Genomic DNA, 18,752 nt, shown 5'->3' on the forward strand with positions numbered 1-18,752 from the left:
AAAATGGGAATGGTTCCGAGCACCAGCGCCATGGGAACGGGGTGGCGATCACCTGAACTACCAGTGATCCAGCGGTTGCCGCAAGTTTTGAAAATTCTGCCAGTGCGACAGAGGATATAGCTACTATAATACCTGCCCCCCCAAAAAAGGTAAAAAAGTATCATACATGAAACTTACTTTTAGTGCTTTGGGTGCATTCAAAACTAGGTAAACTGCATTCTTATTGCATTTTGCATAAAAAAAAAACCTTCAAATATTGATTATTTTGCATTTTTGGTGTCATATTTCTTCTGCCAGATGAGCGTTGTAGGCGTCGTAACCCTGGAAATAATTTCTGATGAATATAATTGAAAAGGGCCTTAACCTCGGAACGTCGTAAGCCGAACCTGTCGTAACCCGGGGACTGCCTGTATATGGAATGGAGTATAAAATTTAGGCCAAAGGCCATAAGCTGCGACCTATGAAGTCATTCAGCACAAAGTAAAATTGAGAGTAAAAAAAGTTTTTAAAAGTCTAAAAGGATGAAAACCTTGCAGTTGCACTGAAACAATTGTCAGGAGTGGGCAGAAAGTATGACGGAGGAACAGAATTTTAATGGAGGTACAGTAAAAGGAATGAAAGGGGGGATGCTGCAAAGAACCTTAACTAATGCCAATAACATATACAACATTTTATCTCTCATGCAGTGGCAAATAATAATATGGCCTGTATACCTAGTTAGAAAAAAAATTTTTTAAACAAACTAACCTACCTGCAAATTCATTAAAACAAAATTGATTGGCTATATCATAGGGCTGATAATTCCATGCTCCATATTCGTAATCAATAAAGCTTGCTTTTTGTAATGAAGAGTCCCAAATGACATTGCCAAGTAAAATGTCATTGTGCGAGAAAACCACTGGACACCTCAAAGTAGTAAGATGGGACTCCAACTCTTTCATTTCTTGAGCCAGCTTGTCTTTGGTATATCCACTTTCTTCAATCCTGTAATGACAAATAAATATCCACTTTCTTCAATCCTAAAAAGACAAATAAATTGAGAAATAAATCTAAGTATATACGTACACAGTTTCCAAATATTAAACTATCACAGTCCTGATAACCAGCACTTTTTGGCACTTACAAGAAGTACTGAAGACTGCTTGTTTCTGAGGTGTCATATTTTGAATAACTAACTGCAATATATATATGCAGTTCTGCCCCCCCCCCCCCCCCCCATGTCTAAAGCAACTTACAGTGCAACTGAAGAACAAAAATTTAAACTAGTTATAAGTAATAGTGCGAAATAATAACAGGAGAGGCTAAGAATAAATTATAAGCCTGCTCCCTCCACTGAACTGTTGGAGAGCAGGAGCAATCAAGCCATGGACTATCAGGAGAAAAAAATTTAAAGCAAGGGTTAGGTTACACTGTACATCAATACTTGTAATCACAGTTATGATCATGGCACCAGAAACTTCATGCATTAGACAGTACAATGCCAAGGGAATGTGGAGAGGGAGAGTTCAACACAAGTTCTAGAGATGAGAGAATGATCAGAAGACCCAAGAAAACATATTTTGTTTTGATAACATAGTTGGTAAATTTAATGTATGACACTTACCTGGCAGGTATATATATAGCTATATTCTCTGTTCCACCTGGCTCTGTTCCACCTGGCAGAAATTTTCAAAACTCGCGGCAAACGCTAGTAACCTATTAGTAGTTCAGGCAACCACCACCCCGTTACCGTGGCGCTAGCGCTAGGAACCGTTCCCAATTGGGCCAGATTTTCTCTGCCAGCCGAACCGGCAACATTGTTGGTGGTTCCCTGCTAGGATTTTCATTCTCGTTGCTGACTTTTCATGGATCTTTGGTATTGTACTCGGAAACGTTAGCTTGGCATTCGCTTTGGATTGTTCTTTAAAGATGTCTGATACTGGAAGTATGTTTAGAGTTTGTGTAAAAGAGGGGTGTAAGGTAAGGTTGCCGAAAGCTTCGGTCGACCTCATACCATTTGTAAGAAGTGTAGAGAGAATGTGTACTTGGGAGAATAGGTGCTTTGAATGTGAGAATTTATCAGAGAAGGAAGGAATGGAAGATATTTATGAAATATGTTGAGAGGCTTGAGAAAGATCGTGTAAGGGAGATCTGTTTTCGTAGTGAGAAGTCGAATTCTTCTAGTAAAAAGGAGTGAATGTATTTCCTCTCCACCTCCTTCTAACGTAGAATTGGTAGTTCCTTCTCCCCCAGGTATCGGTCCCTGCGCGCCCGCTGCTGTATCGGAGGAGGAGGCGAACGATACAACCATATTGTGAAGGTGGTTGTTTGCTGCCCTTGCGTCCATGGGCGACCAGATACAGCGACTTACGGATAAAGTTAGTGCTTTTGATGTCAGTGAAAGTGTAGTGGAGGGGGCGTCTGATCGTCTCTCTCGTGCTCCTAGACCTAGACCTCTGTCAAGCTCCCAGACCCAAGGGAGAAGGCATGTCGACAGTCGAAGGGAGGCGAGAGAGGTTTTGTCACGGTCAGGCGTCCCTTCGAACAGTCCTGTTGCAAGTTCCCAGGCTGTTGCAGTTCGCCGCAGAAAAGGCGTAACTGGGAAGTGTGCGTCCTCGGATGGTTCGACTTCCGAGCGGGAACGTCGGTATGCAGTTGTGTCTCGCCCCCTCAAGAGGACTTTCAGGACATCAACGGCTCTCGAGAGACATGCTCAAGATCGTGAGGTGTCTCGCCCCCTCAAGAGGACTTTCAGGACATCAACGGCTCTCGAGAGACATGCTCAAGATCGTGAGGCTTGGAGTAGTCCTGAGGTGTTGTCCTCCTCGGAAGACGGGGACGCAGTTCCGATCAAGAGGAAAAGAATTTTTCGTGCTAAAGAGGACTCAGGGCGCACTGGCGCTATACGTCCTTCTCGTCCTTGGATTTCGATGAGAGACTCTCCTCCATCTTCTTGTGTATCTTCCCCTCGTCTTTCTCCGTCGGGTAGAGTACAAGATCGCTCTCCGTTAAGTCGCAGTCCCGCTCGTAATCCTCCTCCTTCGTCCTCTACCATTCAGGACGAATAGTATGAAGTTTCCTTTAGGGAAATGCAGTCCAAGCTGGCAGTTTCTTGTGAAGTCTTGGGATGCGCTGTGCAAGCATCTTCGAGGCGGAAGGACGATTCCTTCCCGTTAAGTCTTCTAAAAGGGAAGACAAGGACGCGTTCGCCGAGGACTCAGGGCGCACTGGCGCTACGAGGACAGGCGATCGCTTGGTTATTCAGGACGCAGACGCAGGAAGAAGAAAATGGTTTTCGGAAGAAGCAGGACGCAAACGTCAGGACTCTGGATCAATTGTGGACGCAAGACGCAGGCGACAGGAAGCAGACGTGTCTACGATGGACGCAGGACGCAGGCGGCAGGACATCGAGAGGCGGCAGGACGCCGATTCCTCGTTAGCGCAGGACGCAGGCGGCAGGACGTATTCCGTCAGCGAAGCGTCAACACGACAATGATTTACAAGACATTTCTTCAGCAGAAGAAGGAATTGGAATTAGTTTGAGGAAAAGAATACGGAACCTTCTTCAGATTATAAGGTTCTGACTTCACGTCTCTTTCTATTTTTGAAGGGGAATTCAAACCGACAGCTCCGTTATCTCCCTTATCACAGTTTTCCAAGACTAGGACTCCAAAGAAGTCCTCTTTCCTTAAGATGACTCTGTCAATTTCGGCGAAGAAGGCCCTTCAACGTGTGAATGACTGGATGAAGGATAAGAAAAGAAGCGGGAAAATACTCTTTTGTTTTTTCCACTAGCTAAGTTAGCATCGAAGTCCAGAGTATGGTACGCTACTGGAGAAAGTCTAGGCCTGGGAGTACCTGCCTCCTCCCAGGGGACTTCTCCAGTATAGTAGACAGCTCACGCAGACAGGCGTTACAGTCTGCTAAGGTCTGGTGGACGTTTCTTCAGAGTTTGACCATCTTTTTAAAGGGATTTTTAGGACTTTCGAAGTCTTCAATTTCCTGGATTGGTCTTTGGGAGCACGGGCGAACTCCCTAGAAGAAGAGGATTCGCAGGATATAGAAACAGCTAAGAGCATTATGTCCTGCATGGACCAAGGCTCTGAGAGACGGAACGAATGAACTGGCTTCTTTGTTCACAGCAGGAGTACTAAAGAAGAGATCGCTGTTGTGTTCTTTCGCTTCAAAAGGAGTTTCTAACTCTCAGAAATCGGAGTTGCTGTTCTCTCCCCTTTCGAAACAGCGTTTCCTTCAGAGGTGATTAGGGATATAGCTCTCTCCCTTTCTCAGAAGGCCACTCAAGATCTTCTCTCGTCTTCAGTTAAAGAGTTCTTACCATCCAAGTTGGTTAAGAAAAAACTCCAAAGGAAACTAGGCCTTCGCAACAGCCCTTTCGAGGCAGAACATTCGCTCGACCCGCCTTTAGGGGTAAGAGAGTACCCACTAAAAGAGGAGCCAAGACCACCTCTAAGATGAGATTTTCAGTCCTCCAGACGACATGGGGGAGCCAGACTTCAAGGTTTTTGGGAAGTTTGGCAGAACATGAAGGCAGATCCCTGGGCTGTCAACGTAGCTCGGGAAGGGTACAAGATTCCTTTCTTGAAGAGACCTCTCGCAACATCTCCGAGAGCCCTCGGGGCAAATTACAACGATTTAGTGAAGAAAGCGGCTCTGTGGGAGCAAGTAGCTTCCATGCTAGAGAAAGGAGCCATAGAGCCTGTTCTGGATCACGAATCTCCTGGGATTTTACAACCGGTTGTTCCTGGTTGCAAAGTCTCGGGAGGTTGGAGGCCAGTTCTGGACGTAAGTCAACTGAATCTTTTCGTAGAAAAGACCAAGTTCACTATGGAGACGAACGATTCAGTACTGGCAGCGGTACGTCCAGGGGACTGGATGGTGACCCTGGACTTACAAGACGCATACTTTCATATTCCGATTCATCCAGGAAGCAGGAAGTATTTAAGGTTTGTGATTCAGGACAGGGTCTTTCAGTTCAAGGCCCTGTGCTTCGGCCTTTGCACAGCCCCCCAAGTGTTCACGAGGATGATGTCCAAATGTGGCGAGATGGTTGCATTTAAGAGGGATCAGAGTGTCTTTTTATCTGGACGACTGGTTGATAAGATCCCAATCAAGAAGTCAATGTCTGGAGGACTTGAATCAAACATTGAACTTAGCAAAAGACCTAGGTCTGGTAGTAAACATGGGAAAGTCTCAATTGGATCCCCAACAACAGATAGTTTATTTGGGGATTCAGATATCGTCAGTGACTTTTCGGGCTTTTCCGTCCCCCGAAGGCAAGCCCAATGCATTCGGAAGGTGCAGGACTTTCTAAAGAAGGGCCGACCATGCTCAGCAAGAGAGTGGATGAGTCTACTGGGCACACTCTCTTCGCTAGAGAGGTTCATTTCTTTAGGAAGACTGCACATGAGACCTCTACAGTTTTTTCCTGAAGGATTCATGGCCAAGAAAATTGCAACCGGATTCCTTCCAGTTTCTAATTCCTGCGAAGTAAAGGAGGAATTAAAGTGGTGGCTAACTCCAGGCAGGTTAGCAAGAGGGATGCGCTTCAGCAGAAGAGCCCAGACCTCGTCTTGTTTCCGACGCGTCGGACGCAGGTTGGGGAGCGACATTAGGCCTCAAGAGGTGTCGGGACTTTTGGAGCAAGAAAGAAACAAGTTGGCACATAAACAGGAAGGAACTGATGGCAATTTTCTTGGCTTTGAAGCACTTCAGAGAGTTGATTCGAGACAAGACAGTGCAGATCAACTCGGACAACACCACGGCTCTGGCATACATCCGCAAACAAGGAGGGACTCATTCTTTCCCCTTTACAATCTGGCAAAGGAAGTTCTGCTTTGGGCGGAAGAGGAAAGGTCGTGCTACTCACCAGGTTTATTCAAGGGAGGGAGAAAAATGTGAGTGCGGACCTGTTGAGCAGAAGAGAACAACTTCTCTCGACGGAGTGGACGTTGCACATGGAGGTTTGCCAGAGCCTGTGGAAGTTGTGGGGCCTGTCCGGTAGTAGATCTGTTTGCGACAGCCAGAACAAAAAGGTTACCAACCTATTGCTCTCCGGTTCCAGACCAGGAAGCAGTGGCGGTCGAACGCATTCCTGATGGATTGGACAACTAGATGTGTAACGCTTTTCCTCCGTTCAAGGTACTGGGTGAAAGTGATGAAGAAGTTCAGGGCAGAGCCAAGGGACGAGGATGACCTTAATAGCCCCGTTTTGGCCGGCCCAAAGTTGGTTCACAGAGGTACTGGAATGGACAATAGATACGCCAAGGACTCTTCCGCTAAGAGTAGATTTACTCAGACACCCCACTCGACAGGTTTCACAAGAATACCCTCGCTCTGGGTCTGACTGCGTTCAGACTATCGAAAGTCTTGTCAGAGCGAGGGGATATTCTAGAGAGGTGGCCAGGGCAGTGGCTAGAGCCAGAAGAACCTCAACGATCACAGTATATCAGTCGAAGTGGGAGAATTTCCGGAAGTGGTGTAAGAACAGGAAAGTGTCTTCATCCAGTACCTCTGTGACCCAAATCGCAGATTTCCTTCTATACTTGAGGAAGGAATTGGGCTTGTCAGTTTTCGACAATCAAAGGTTATAAGAGTATGCTAACCTCAGTTGTTTAGACACAGAGATCTAGACATCTCGAATAACTTAGACCTTAGAGATCTGATTAGGTCATTTGGTACGAAGAAACAACCACAATGCAGGCCACCTGCTGGAACCTCGATGTGGTCTTGAAGTATTTAACTTCTAGCAAATTCGAGCCTTTAGAGAATCCTCTCTGAGAGATGTTGCTAAGAAACTATCTTTTTAGTAGCTTTGGCAACCGCTAAAAGAGCTAGTGAGCTTCAGGCCATATCGAAGAAGGTGGGATGGAGACATGGCAACGCAGTGTGTTCATTCCAAGAAGGTTTCTTGGCCAAGAATGAGAATCCAGCTAATCCTTGGCCAAGATCCTTTGAAGTTTTGGGTCTGTCTGAGTTAGTGGGTCACGAGCAAGAAAGAGTTCTCTGCCCAGTGAGAGCATGCGGTTTTATATGGAAAGAACAAGAGATATCAGAGGGAATTCTGATGCTCTGTGGTGTTCAGTTAAAGACCCCAGTATACCCATGACGAAGAACGCTCTAGCCTTCTTCATGAGAGAGTTAATTAGAAAAGCTCATATGTTGTGTCAAGAGCAGAGCTTGGTATTTTGAAAGTGAAGGCTCATGAAGTCAGGGCAGTTGCGACTTCATTAGCTTTAAAAAGAATTTAGCCCTCAAGGAAATTATTGAATCCACATATTGGAGAACTAATTCAATATTTGCGTCTCATTATCTTAGAGATGTTCAGACAACCTTTGATAATTGTCAGACGCTAGGTCCATACGTGTCCTCTGGTACAGTATTGGGCAAAGGAGTTACTACCCCATAACCTTCTTAAGCTAGTTGATTTTATTAGGTGATGGTGTTTGTGTTTTTGGTCGTCTGAGAAAAGTGTTCGGTACTTTATCAGTCTTGTTAGTATTATCTGGTGAGGTGTGTGTGTAGTTCAGGTAAATGATCTATTACTAGCTTGAATGCCGGGGCAATAAGAGGGCTGTACGGTTCTGTCAACACATTGGTCGACGTCCAGTTGTCCAGTTCCAGTCTTAGCTTCTTCAACATACAGGACACTTCCTTGTTGAGAGCTACTAAGGTTTAAGCAGGCTTAGAGGCAGGACCTATGAAGTCAGCTACCTTAGCAGGTAAGGAACCTAGAGTTTTAATAAATATTTTTAATAATATTTTTATACTCTAATAATGTTGCTGTCTTTGACCCACCTCCAAATGTGTCAATCAGCTATATATATACCTGCCAGGTAAGTGTCATACATTAAAATGAAGTTTTTATGTTAAAACAAAGTTTAATGTATACTTACCTGGCAGGTATATATAATTTAATTCCCACCCGCCTCCCCTCAGGAGACAGGGTTCAGAGAAAATCTGGCCCAATTGGGAACGGTTCCTAGCGCTAGCGCCACGGTAACGGGGTGGTGGTTGCCTGAACTACTAATAGGTTACTAGCGTTTGCCGCGATGTTTTGAAAATTTCTGCCAGGTGGAACAGAGAATATAGCTATATATATACCTGCCAGGTAAGTATACATTAAACTTTGTTTTAACATAAAAACTTCATGTTTAAAGTGATAATAGAAATGCAAGATCATGAAAATCAAGAACATAAGTACTGCATACCTTCAATGCAACATTAATATTTCCTGAGAATGGTAGTGAACTTAAATTGTTATTCATTTGACAACGCCACATTTTAAAAAATTTCCATAGTACTCTCTCCTTCTGACTTTATCCCCTACACACTAACAATCATCACTCTAAAGCCATCCATACTTACGTATTACCTTTGCAATTTTTTTTATGTGTCTACTTTTGATCCTGCAAGGTACGTAGTGTTTGCAAATCACACTCAATTATGTGCATATAATTACTCTGCTTTGGATGCAAGTCTTCCTTTACAGAAAGTTTGGGTAGAAAATGAGAGGAACCCATTTTACATGTAACCCTAAGCTGAAATAAACATTAAGGATAGTGAATACATAGGAAGAAAGTAACTGCATATAAAATCATTTTCATAAAACCAGTTATAAAAACTTAAGTATTTACCTTTTCTGCTTAACTTGGTCTTTAAAGTTGCTGGGAAGAAGATCAAAAAACTGTTTCATTTTAGGAAATAGCACTGGATTCTCCCTGTCTCCCTCCTGTTTAAAAAAAAAAAAACTGTTCTAAAATTTCTGGTATCTTGAAGGGACATACGTTTCAAAAAACAAAAAATTTTGAATATGATAGAGTTAACACCTTTCCTTACGAAACACCTATTACAGCACAGTGAACCAACACTGTTTCTTCAGGTCATTATGAAAGGTCATGGTGATCTACAACCAAAACTTTACTAACACAACTTTGCATAGTATAAAAAGTACATCCAGGTGAATCAATCCTTGTAATAAATGTCGGATCAACACTGAGGCTCCATCAATGACATGATTGATGATTATAGAAATATAACAATGATATTACAACAGCAATGCTCATTAACAGAAGTCAGCCAAAGAAATTACCATGTGAATGAAATACATATGTGAAAACAGAAGAAATACTTTCCTTGCTTCATATATACAAGTATCTTTAAGAGTTTTTCTTATACCTACATGTTCAGTTGGGACATATAAACAAAGTGTAGACTTTTATTTTCTCACTTTTCAATGCCTCTACAGACCAGAGATATCCACTGGAGGGAGAAAACAACCTCCCAGTAAAAATGAGGATTTATCAAAGGCAAAACAAAAGAAAAATGTCTCTACAGTATATGAATTATAAGTAGGTCAATAGAATTGAGAGAGATAATAGTACTATAATATATTAATGAGAAATAATAATCGACTGGGAAGGCAACAGGACTGAAAGCTAACTGCAAGACTAATGAGAACAACGCATGAGGGACAGCTAAACCACAGAATGTGATGGGCAGCACACACCACTCAAGGATAATTAAGCACAGTACAGAGAAAGAAAGGTCGACACAAGAAGTGGGCCAGAGATAAGCCTGGTTGACGCTAGAATACAATTGCAAATGAGAGGATGACAGATAAAAAAAGCAAGTTAATGGTAGCAAACTACCACTTAAACTGCAGATATGGCATAAAGGGTGAACTCACATCATAGTATGTGTTTTGCTTTAAATGCCTCAAGACTATTTATGTACTAGGTTAAATAACCATGGTACATCTATGGCGACAGTGAGCAAAAAAAAAATGAATAAACAAAATAAAAACTAGAACAGCAAGCATGTTAAATTAATAGGTTGTGTTATAAGGCCTGGCCAAAAATCATATGGAATGCAGGAAGGACATAAAATAACAAGTACCCTTAATTGAGTTTACTTTAAATTAAAACAAAAGCAAATAAAAAAAAAAGGAAAGTTTTTGCCTACACTGCTTAAAAAATACTTGACTAACAATTATAACATAATGGAGAGGAAATTTCAAACCAAACTAGCATTATAACTAAAAGAAGGGTACAGAGTCATAGAAGAGGAAACCCACTTATAAATACAAATAGGTGTGCAGTCAAAGAGTTGAGAAACAAAGTACCTGAACAATCAAACATGAATAAATCATAATGTACTCAGTGGCTCTCTACTAAGGAGCATAGGGCATATCAGAGATGCTAAGATTATTACCCTACTATGGGAGGATTCTGAGGGGTACGGCTCAAGCCATTCATTTGGATCTGTGATGAACTAGTTATGGTACGGCTCATACCATTCATTTGGATCTGTGATGAACTAGTTATGGAAATACTCTCCAAATCAATTTGCTTTCACATATAAGGGATGACTGGCCTTATGCCTTTAAAATACATCTAAGTGTTATCAAGTGTAAATGAGTCTGAATCTGTGTAAGGGAATAGGAGCCCAAATTTTGCAGAGCCTCTCCAATGTACTAAATCTTCTCAAGGTAATCTGGAGGAATTACTTACATATTAATGTACAGTGTACTTTTTGCTTTTGTTTAATTACTTGTTAATATATGAATGCTTCACTTATGAGTAAACAATAAAAAAAAATGCTAGGTACCTCAATTTTATGTAGCTTAGCCAACTCCTTAGTAACAGCCTGCCAAATTGGCTCTTCTATGATCGTAACAGGAGTTGTAGTTACTCCTTTCGTAAAACCATAACTCAATCCATTGGAAAAAGTTGCATACAAAGGTGGGCCACATCCAGCCTTGTTTAGAATCTGCAGAAACAAAATATCATAGGATAAAAAAATAATTTAATTCTCATTGTCCTCTGAATGCTAAGTACAGTACATACTGTAACAGAATGACACGTATAGGAGAACTTTTACTTTTCAAGTTCGATTTTCCAAAAAGGGCTACAAATATACAAAGTAAAAATCTAAATCTTAAAATGTGATTACTGTATTATTATTTCTTTTATTATATCAAGTTTTACTATACATGATGTTATTATGATATAACAAAGTTTCATGTATACTTACCTGGCAGGTATATATATAGCTATATTCTCTGTTCTCTGTTCGCACTGGCAGAATTTTCAAAACTCGCGGCAACCGCTAGATCACTGGTAGTTCAGGTGATCGCCACCCCGTTCCCGTGGCACTGGTGCTCGGAATCATTCCCATTTTCGTCAGATTTTTCTCTGAACCCTGTCTCCTGAGGGGAGGTGGGTGGGAATTTAATTATATATACCTGCCAGGTAAGTATACATGAAACTTTGTTATATCATAATAACATCATTTTCATGTATGACACTTACCTGGCAGGTATATATATAGCTGATTGACACATTTGGAGGTGGGTCAAAGACAGCAACATTGTAAGAGTTTTAAAATTTAAAATAAATTCCAAATACTCTTAGATTCCTTACCTGCTAAGGTAGCTGACTTCATAAATCCTGCCTCTTAGCCTGCTAAACCTTAGTAGCTCCCAACTAGGATATGACCTAATAGTTATGAAGCTAAAAACAAGGGGTCTGACAAACTGGACGGGACCCAATTCGTTGACAGGAAACCCTAGCCCTCTCTTACCACGGGCATTCATGCTAGGATAAGTTAGACCACCTGAACCACACACAAAGCTAACATAACACACTACACTTCATAGACTGAAGAGGAAATAACCCTCTCAGACAACCATAAAAACAACACCACTTAATTAAAATACCTAGCATGTTAGTAAGCTATGGGGTGGAAACCTTGCCCAATACTGCTCCTGAGGATACATAAGGGCCCAAATTTTGACAGTTGTCAAAGGTTGTTTTGACGTTTCTAAGGTAATGAGACGAAACACTGAATTAGTCCTCCAAAACGTAATTCCAATGATATCTTTGAGGCCAATATTCCTTTTAAATGCCAAGGAAGTAGCTACTACTCTCACTTCGTGCACCTTAACCTTAAGGATGCCGAAATTTTCTTCTTGGCATAACATATGTGATTCTTTAATCAGTTCCCTGAGGAAAAAGGCAATAGCATTTTTGGTCATTGCTATGCTAGGGTCCTTCACAGAGCACCACAGTGATTCTGAAGTTCCTCTAATATTATTGGTTTTCTCTATATAATAGCGCAAAGCCCTTACTGGACAGAGAACTCTCTCTTGTTCCTGTCCTACAAATCTGAAAGACCCATAATCTCAAAAGACCTTGCCAGGGATGAGCTGGATTCTCGTTCTTGGCCAAGAAATCCTCCTGAAAAGAGCAAACTGCCTTGTCATGCTTCCAGACAACATGTTTGCTAATTGCTTGCAGCTCACTAACCCTTTTAGCTGTGGCCAAGGCCACCAAAAAGATGGTCTTTTTCGAGATATCTCTAAACGAAGCTTGATCCATCGGTTCGAACTTATTAGTTCCTAAGAATTTCAGGACTACATCGAGATTCCAGGAAGGTGTTCTGTAACGGCGTTCCTTCCTTGTTCCAAAGGACCTTATGAGGTCTCTCAGATTGAGATTATTGGTAATATCTAAACCTCTGTGTCTAAATACTGAGGCCAACATACTACGATATCCTTTAAATGTCTGAGTTGACAACCCTACTTCCTTCTTTAAATATAAAAGGAAGTCGGCAATTTGGGTCACAGAGGTACTGGATGAAGAAATCTTCCGACTCTTGCACCACTTACGAAAGAGTTTCCCACTTCACCTGGTACCCTTAATAGTCGAGGCTCTTCTTGCTCCGGCCACAGCTCTGGCCGCCTCTCTAGAAAACCCCCTCGCTCTGACAAGTCTTTCGATAGTCTGAAAGCAGTCAGACCGAGAGCGAGGGTGTTCTTGTGGTACCTGTTGAAGTGAGGCTGTTTGAGTAGATCTACTCTTGCTGGAAGTGTTCTTGGTACATCTACTGTCCATTCCAGTACCTCTGTGAACCAATCTCGGGCCGGCCAGTAGGGAGCTATGAGAGTCATTCTCGTCCCTTGAACCTCTCCCTGAATTTCTTCAAAACCTTTCCTAATACTATCTTGAACGGGGAAAGGCGTACACGTCTAGCCCCGTCCAATCTAGGAGAAAGGCGTTCTACTGCGACTGCTTGACGGTCTGGGACTGGAGAGCAATAAGTCGTCAATCTCTTTGTCATTGTGGTCGCAAACAAGTCCACCACTGGACGACCCCATAATTTCCACAGACTCTGGCATACTTCTAGATGAAGAGTCCATTCTGTAGACAGAAGTTGACCTTCCCTGCTCAACAGGTCCGCTCTCACATTCTTCTCCCCTTGAATGAACCTGGTGAAAAGGGCGTTACGTTTTCCTTCTCTGCCCATAGAAGGATCTCCTCCGCCAACTTGCAAAGAGAGACTGAATGCGTTCCCCTTGCTTGCGGATGTACGCCAGAGCTGTGGTATTGTCCGCGTTGACCTGCACCGCCTTGTTGCGGATCACCGCGTTGAACTCTTTCAAAGCCAAGAAAATCGCCATCAGTTCCTTCCTGTTTATATGCCAAGACGCTTCCTCCTTGCTCCAGCGACCTGACACTTCTTGAGGGCTGAGAGTCGCTCCCCAGCCTGCGTCCGACGTGTCTGAAAACAATACAAGGTCTGGGTTCTTCTGCTGGAGCGATGGGCTCCCGTCCCGCTAACTTTACCCCCGGAGTTAGCCACCAAAGTAATTCCTCTTTGATCTTGCGAGGAATTCGAAACAGGAAGGAATCCGGTTGCGATTTTCTTGGCCAGACTTGGTTCAAAAATATTTGCAAGGGTCTCATGTGAAGCCTTCCCAGAGAAACGAACCGTTCCAGTGACGAGAGAGTCCCCAGTAAGCTCATCCACTCTCGTGCAGACAATTGTTCTTTCTCTAGAAAAGGCTTGTACTTTCCGGATGCATTGAGCTTGCCTGTCGGGAGATGGAAAAGCCCGAAAAGTCACTGACGATATCTGAATCCCCAAATAAACTAGCTCCTGATTGGGGATTCAGATTCGACTTTTCTAAGTTCACCATCAGCCCTAATTCGTTCGTTAATGCCAACGTCATTTCTAAGTCCTCCAGACATTGTCTTCTTGCTTGGGATCTTATGAGCCAATCGTCTAGGTATAGAGACACTCTTATCCCTAGAATATGTAGCCACTTCGCCACGCTTGACATCACTCTTGTAAAAACTTGTGGGCTGTGCACAGTCCAAAGCAGAGGGCTTTGAACTGAAAAGACCTGTTCTGGATCACAAATCTTAAGTACTTCCTGGATCCTGCATGAATTGGGATATGAAAATATGCGTCTTGAAGGTCCAGGGTAACCATCCAGTCCCCTGGACGCACCGCTGCCAGTACTGAATCGGTCGTCTCCATAGTAAATTTTGTCTTCTCCACAAATAAGTTGAGTTGACTTACGTCCAGTACTGGTCTCCATCCCCCGAGGATTTCGCTACTAAGAAAAACCGGTTTTTTTGTAAAATCCCGGGGATAAGTGATCCAGAACAGGTTCTATTGCTCCTTTCCTGAGCATAGAAAGTACTTGCTCTTGCAGTGCTTCTTGTTTCCCTGGATCGCTATAGTGAGCTCCAAGCTCTCTTGGCGATGTCGAAAGAGGTGGTTTCTTCAGAAAAGGGATCTTGTAACCTTCCTTGGCTACTGTGACGACCCAAGGATCTGCTCCCTTTTCTTGCCAAATCTCCCCAAAACTTCTGGAGTCTGGCCCCAACTGATGTCTGAAGGACTTGTTTCTTCATTGTTTATTACTGGGTTTCGAACCCCTCTTGGGAGGAGCTCTTCTTCCTCTGAAGGAAGGACGAGAAAAGGACTTGCCTCGAAAGGGCTGACTAGCCTGTCTTGACTCCTTAGGTGTCTTCTTAACCACTTTGGTGGGTAAAAATTTCCTTACCGAAGACGTTAAAAGATCCTGCATCGCTTTCTGAGTCAGGGAAAGCGAAATATCCTTAATAAGATCCGAAGGAAATAACTGATCCGAGAGTGGGGAAAAAACCAATTCGGATTTCTGAGCGTTAGAACCGCCCTTTGCAGCAAAAGAGCACAGGAGTGACCTCTTCTTTAAAACTCCTGCGGTGAAAAGCGATCCTAACTCATTCGCCCCATCCCTTAGGGGCTTTTGTCCATAGCAGGACAAATAATACTGCTTGGAAGTTGCGAAGAAGTTGATTCCTTATCTTCCAAGGTTCGTCCCAGAGCCCCCAAGGACCAATCAAGAAAATTTTAAACCTCGAATGTCCGGAAAATACCTTTCAAGAGATGATCTAACTCTGATGACGTCCACCAAACTTTAGCCGAATTCAAAGCATGTCTGCGGGAAACTGTCAACAATGTTGGAAAATCCCCCTAGGAGGAGGCAGAACTCCCAGGCCCAGACCTTTCCCCTGTCGCATACCAGATTCCGGACTTCGATGCTAATTTGGCTGGAGGGAAGGAGAAAGAAGTCTTGCCCGCTTCCCTCTTTTCTTTCAACCACGTATCGATCCTTTGAAGAGCCTTCTTTGCTGTAATTGAAAGCTTCATCTTCAAAAACGATGACTTCTTCGGTGTTTTATTCTTGGAGAATTGAGAAAGGGGTGACATCGGAGCTGAAGGCTGAAATTCCCCTTCAAAAATTGACAGAAGGCAATCAGTTAACTTCTTGTAGTCTGAAGAAGGTGCTTCACCATCTTTCTCTTCTTCAGACGCTAAGTCTTCCATCTCCTCTTCTGCCGAAGAAACATCTTGTAATCCAAGGTCTTGCTGCTGAACATCTCTAACCTCACGGGAAGAAGAAGGTTAACCTCCTGCCGCCTGCGTCTGCGTCCTTCTGAGATACGTCCCACCAACGTGAATCCGCTCCGTAATTGCGTCCTGCGTCCTGTCCGCCTGAGAAGTCCGTCCGACTTAGCCGGTAACTTGCGTCCTACACGAGAATCCGAAGTGCGATGAGGAGGAGGCAAACAATCATGCGTCCTTTTGGAGGACTTGACGGGGAGAGAAACGTCCTTACGTCTCGTAGGAGGATGTTCCGTTGCTTCCCACGATTTAACTAGATCGGCTAACCTTCCTTGCATCTCTTTAAGAAAGTCCTTAGTCTCTGTTTCCTGACGGGATGCCTGAGCATGCGGGGAACGAAGACGAGAAGTATTGCTACGACGAGAAACTCGAACCTGAGGTCTACGAGAAGGAGAAGATACAGGAGAAACTGCCCAGGATGCAGAAGGAGGGCTCCTATCAGGCAACCGCCGTCTAAATGAAGTCTTGCGTCCTGGCCTTGAACGAAAAGTTCTCCTCCTTTTAACCGGAACCATGTCATCATCGTCACTAGATGAGAAAATCTCGGGCTACTCCACCGCTCTTGAGCGTCAAGTTCATCCTGAGATGACGTAGGTCTATGCGTCCTCTTCAGCGGTTACCGCGATTCTTCCGCATAGCGTCGATACCTGCCTGACGTAGAACTATCGGATAGAAGAAAAACACTTCCCAGTGTCGCCTTTTCTATGGCGCACTGCTGCAGCCTGGGACGCAACAGGACTGCCTGAAGGGACGACTGATCGTAAGGAACCCCTCTCGCCTCCCTTCGACTGTCGACATGCCTTCTCATTTGGGTCTGGGAGCTTGGCAGAGGCCTAGGTCTAGGAGCACGAGAGAGACGATCAGCCGCCCCTCCACTACACTGACACTCTCAAAAGCACCCACTTTGTCTGTAAGACGCTGAATCTGATCGCCCATTGAACGCAAAGGGCGGCAAACACTTTCACATAATTAGGATCCTCAGAAACAGCAGCAGGCGCAGGAGAAACCTGAGGAGAAGGATCTACAACTTCTACTTGGGAAGGAGGAGGAGAAAATAAACAGAAGCATCAAGGCCTTACTAGAAGAGCCTGACCTCTCACTCCGAGCACCGATCTCCTTACTCTATCCTTTCTAGTCTCTCAACATATTTAGTGAAAGTTTCCATTCCTTCTCATTTAAACTTTCACACTCATTACATCTATTATCCCAAGTACACACACCCTCTCTACACTTCTTACATACTGTGTGAGGGTCTACCGAGGCTTTCGGCAGTCTCACCTTGCACCCTTCTTTCACACACACTCTAAATACTAAACCAGAATCAGACATTATAAGAAATTCCAAACGCGATTGCCAATCCAACTTTCCAATACGATACCCAATAAATCCATCAAAGTACAGCGAAAGTCAGCTAACGAGTTCGAAATTCTAGCAGGGAACCCACAACGATGTTGCCGGTTCGGCTGGCAGAAAAAATCTGACGAAAATGGGAATGATTCCGAGCACCAGCACCACGGGAACGGGGTGGCGATCACCTGAACTACCAGTGATCTAGCGGTTGCCGCGAGTTTTGAAAATTCTGCCAGTGCGAACAGAGAACAGAGAATATAGCTATATATATACCTGCCAGGTAAGTGTCATACATGAAACACTGAATTAATATATGGACATTCACCTAAGTACCATACATAGGATTCAACTATGAATAAGATATGACTTATATTACCTCAAACACTACTGTCCTTAATTAATGAAACAGATGTGTTGAGTGTCAGTTGGTGTGTTGTATTGTAGACAATAATCAAAGAAGATTAAACTTTCAATTCTTTTTAAAAAATGGTCATGAAACATTAAAAAGTTTATCACTTAAAAATAATCACAGGTAATGAGTGGCCTTAAAGTATGACCACTTATCTCTAAAGTCAAGCTGGATGAATTGCAGAATACTGCGCATCTTTTCATTTTTTTTTTCACAATAGTATACCCTGGCGTTTTTGCTCTACATACTACTTCATAAACAGTCAATTGTAATCCGTCATGCACAGTACATACCTGGACATTCTTTTTTTCTAAATTCCTATCAATGAAGAGCTCTGTCTTATTGCCATACACCCTGACTAGAATTTGATCATTTCGGTCCTCATGCCAAACTCCAATAAGCTGATTTGTAATTCCATCAGTGTATACCTTGCAAAAAATTAAAATACAATTAGTAATTGTATGAAGTACATTAGGACAGTCCAGAGAATATAATTATTGCAATTTCAAAGACAAATTTTCTCTAGAGGTTTCTTTGGATGAACTAACAAATAACTTAAGCAATACTGTAACACTTGGGACAACTCGAGTATTCTACTCCATTGAACTGACTGCTTAATATCAGCACCAATACCCATTTGACAGGTTTGGGATGAGGGTCTGGATGAATTTTCTGACTATTGAGTGAAGTGATTCAGTGCAAGGAAGCCAGTCACTTTCTCTCTAACTTAGAAGTAGATGAAAGAGAATGCTGACTAACTTTGTTAGTTGTTATTCTTAAATGTTCCCTTGTTCAAACCTGCATTTGTCATCCAAGTGATACAAGCTTACCCAGAGCAAATACGTAAAAAAAAAAAAAAAAAAAAAAAAAAAACAAAAAAAAAAAAAAAAAAAAAAAAAAAAAAAAAGGTCACCACCCACACACTTTTATGGTATGCTACTGTATAATTATTCTATCTAAGGTTAGGAAAAAAAATCCCTAAAAGTAATTTAGCTAATAGTTAATACCAAACAATAACCCACCTGCCATGTAAGTTTATATAGCAGAACATCCTAAGATGGCTACATGCTAATTGAGACAATAAAATACCCACACACCTCACACCTTCAATAGTTACTATGGGATGCCTTTATCATACCCGTACAGTCTCAGACTTAAGGAAAAAAAATAACCAGTCTACTGGCTTGATCCAGAGGTGACCATGTGAAGTTAAGAAATGAAGAGAAAGAGCATATCCAATCACTATCATAACATA

At 42.8% G+C, this 18,752-nt stretch overlaps 1 protein-coding gene across 1 annotated transcript in view; it reads right to left on the reverse strand.

Annotated features, from left to right (window-relative positions):
* The window catches only part of LOC135203079 (ethanolamine kinase 1-like), a 103,280-nt gene that overhangs the window by 13,142 nt on the left and 71,386 nt on the right, over window positions 1–18,752 (reverse strand). The window contains 4 exon segments of the mRNA XM_064232691.1: window positions 752–984; window positions 8,634–8,728; window positions 10,606–10,767; window positions 17,791–17,925. Of these exon segments, the coding sequence (XP_064088761.1) occupies window positions 752–984; window positions 8,634–8,728; window positions 10,606–10,767; window positions 17,791–17,925 (625 nt within the window).

The sequence above is a fragment of the Macrobrachium nipponense genome, chromosome 33 (assembly GCF_015104395.2).
Source record: "Macrobrachium nipponense isolate FS-2020 chromosome 33, ASM1510439v2, whole genome shotgun sequence".
Lineage (NCBI taxonomy): Eukaryota > Metazoa > Arthropoda > Malacostraca > Decapoda > Palaemonidae > Macrobrachium > Macrobrachium nipponense.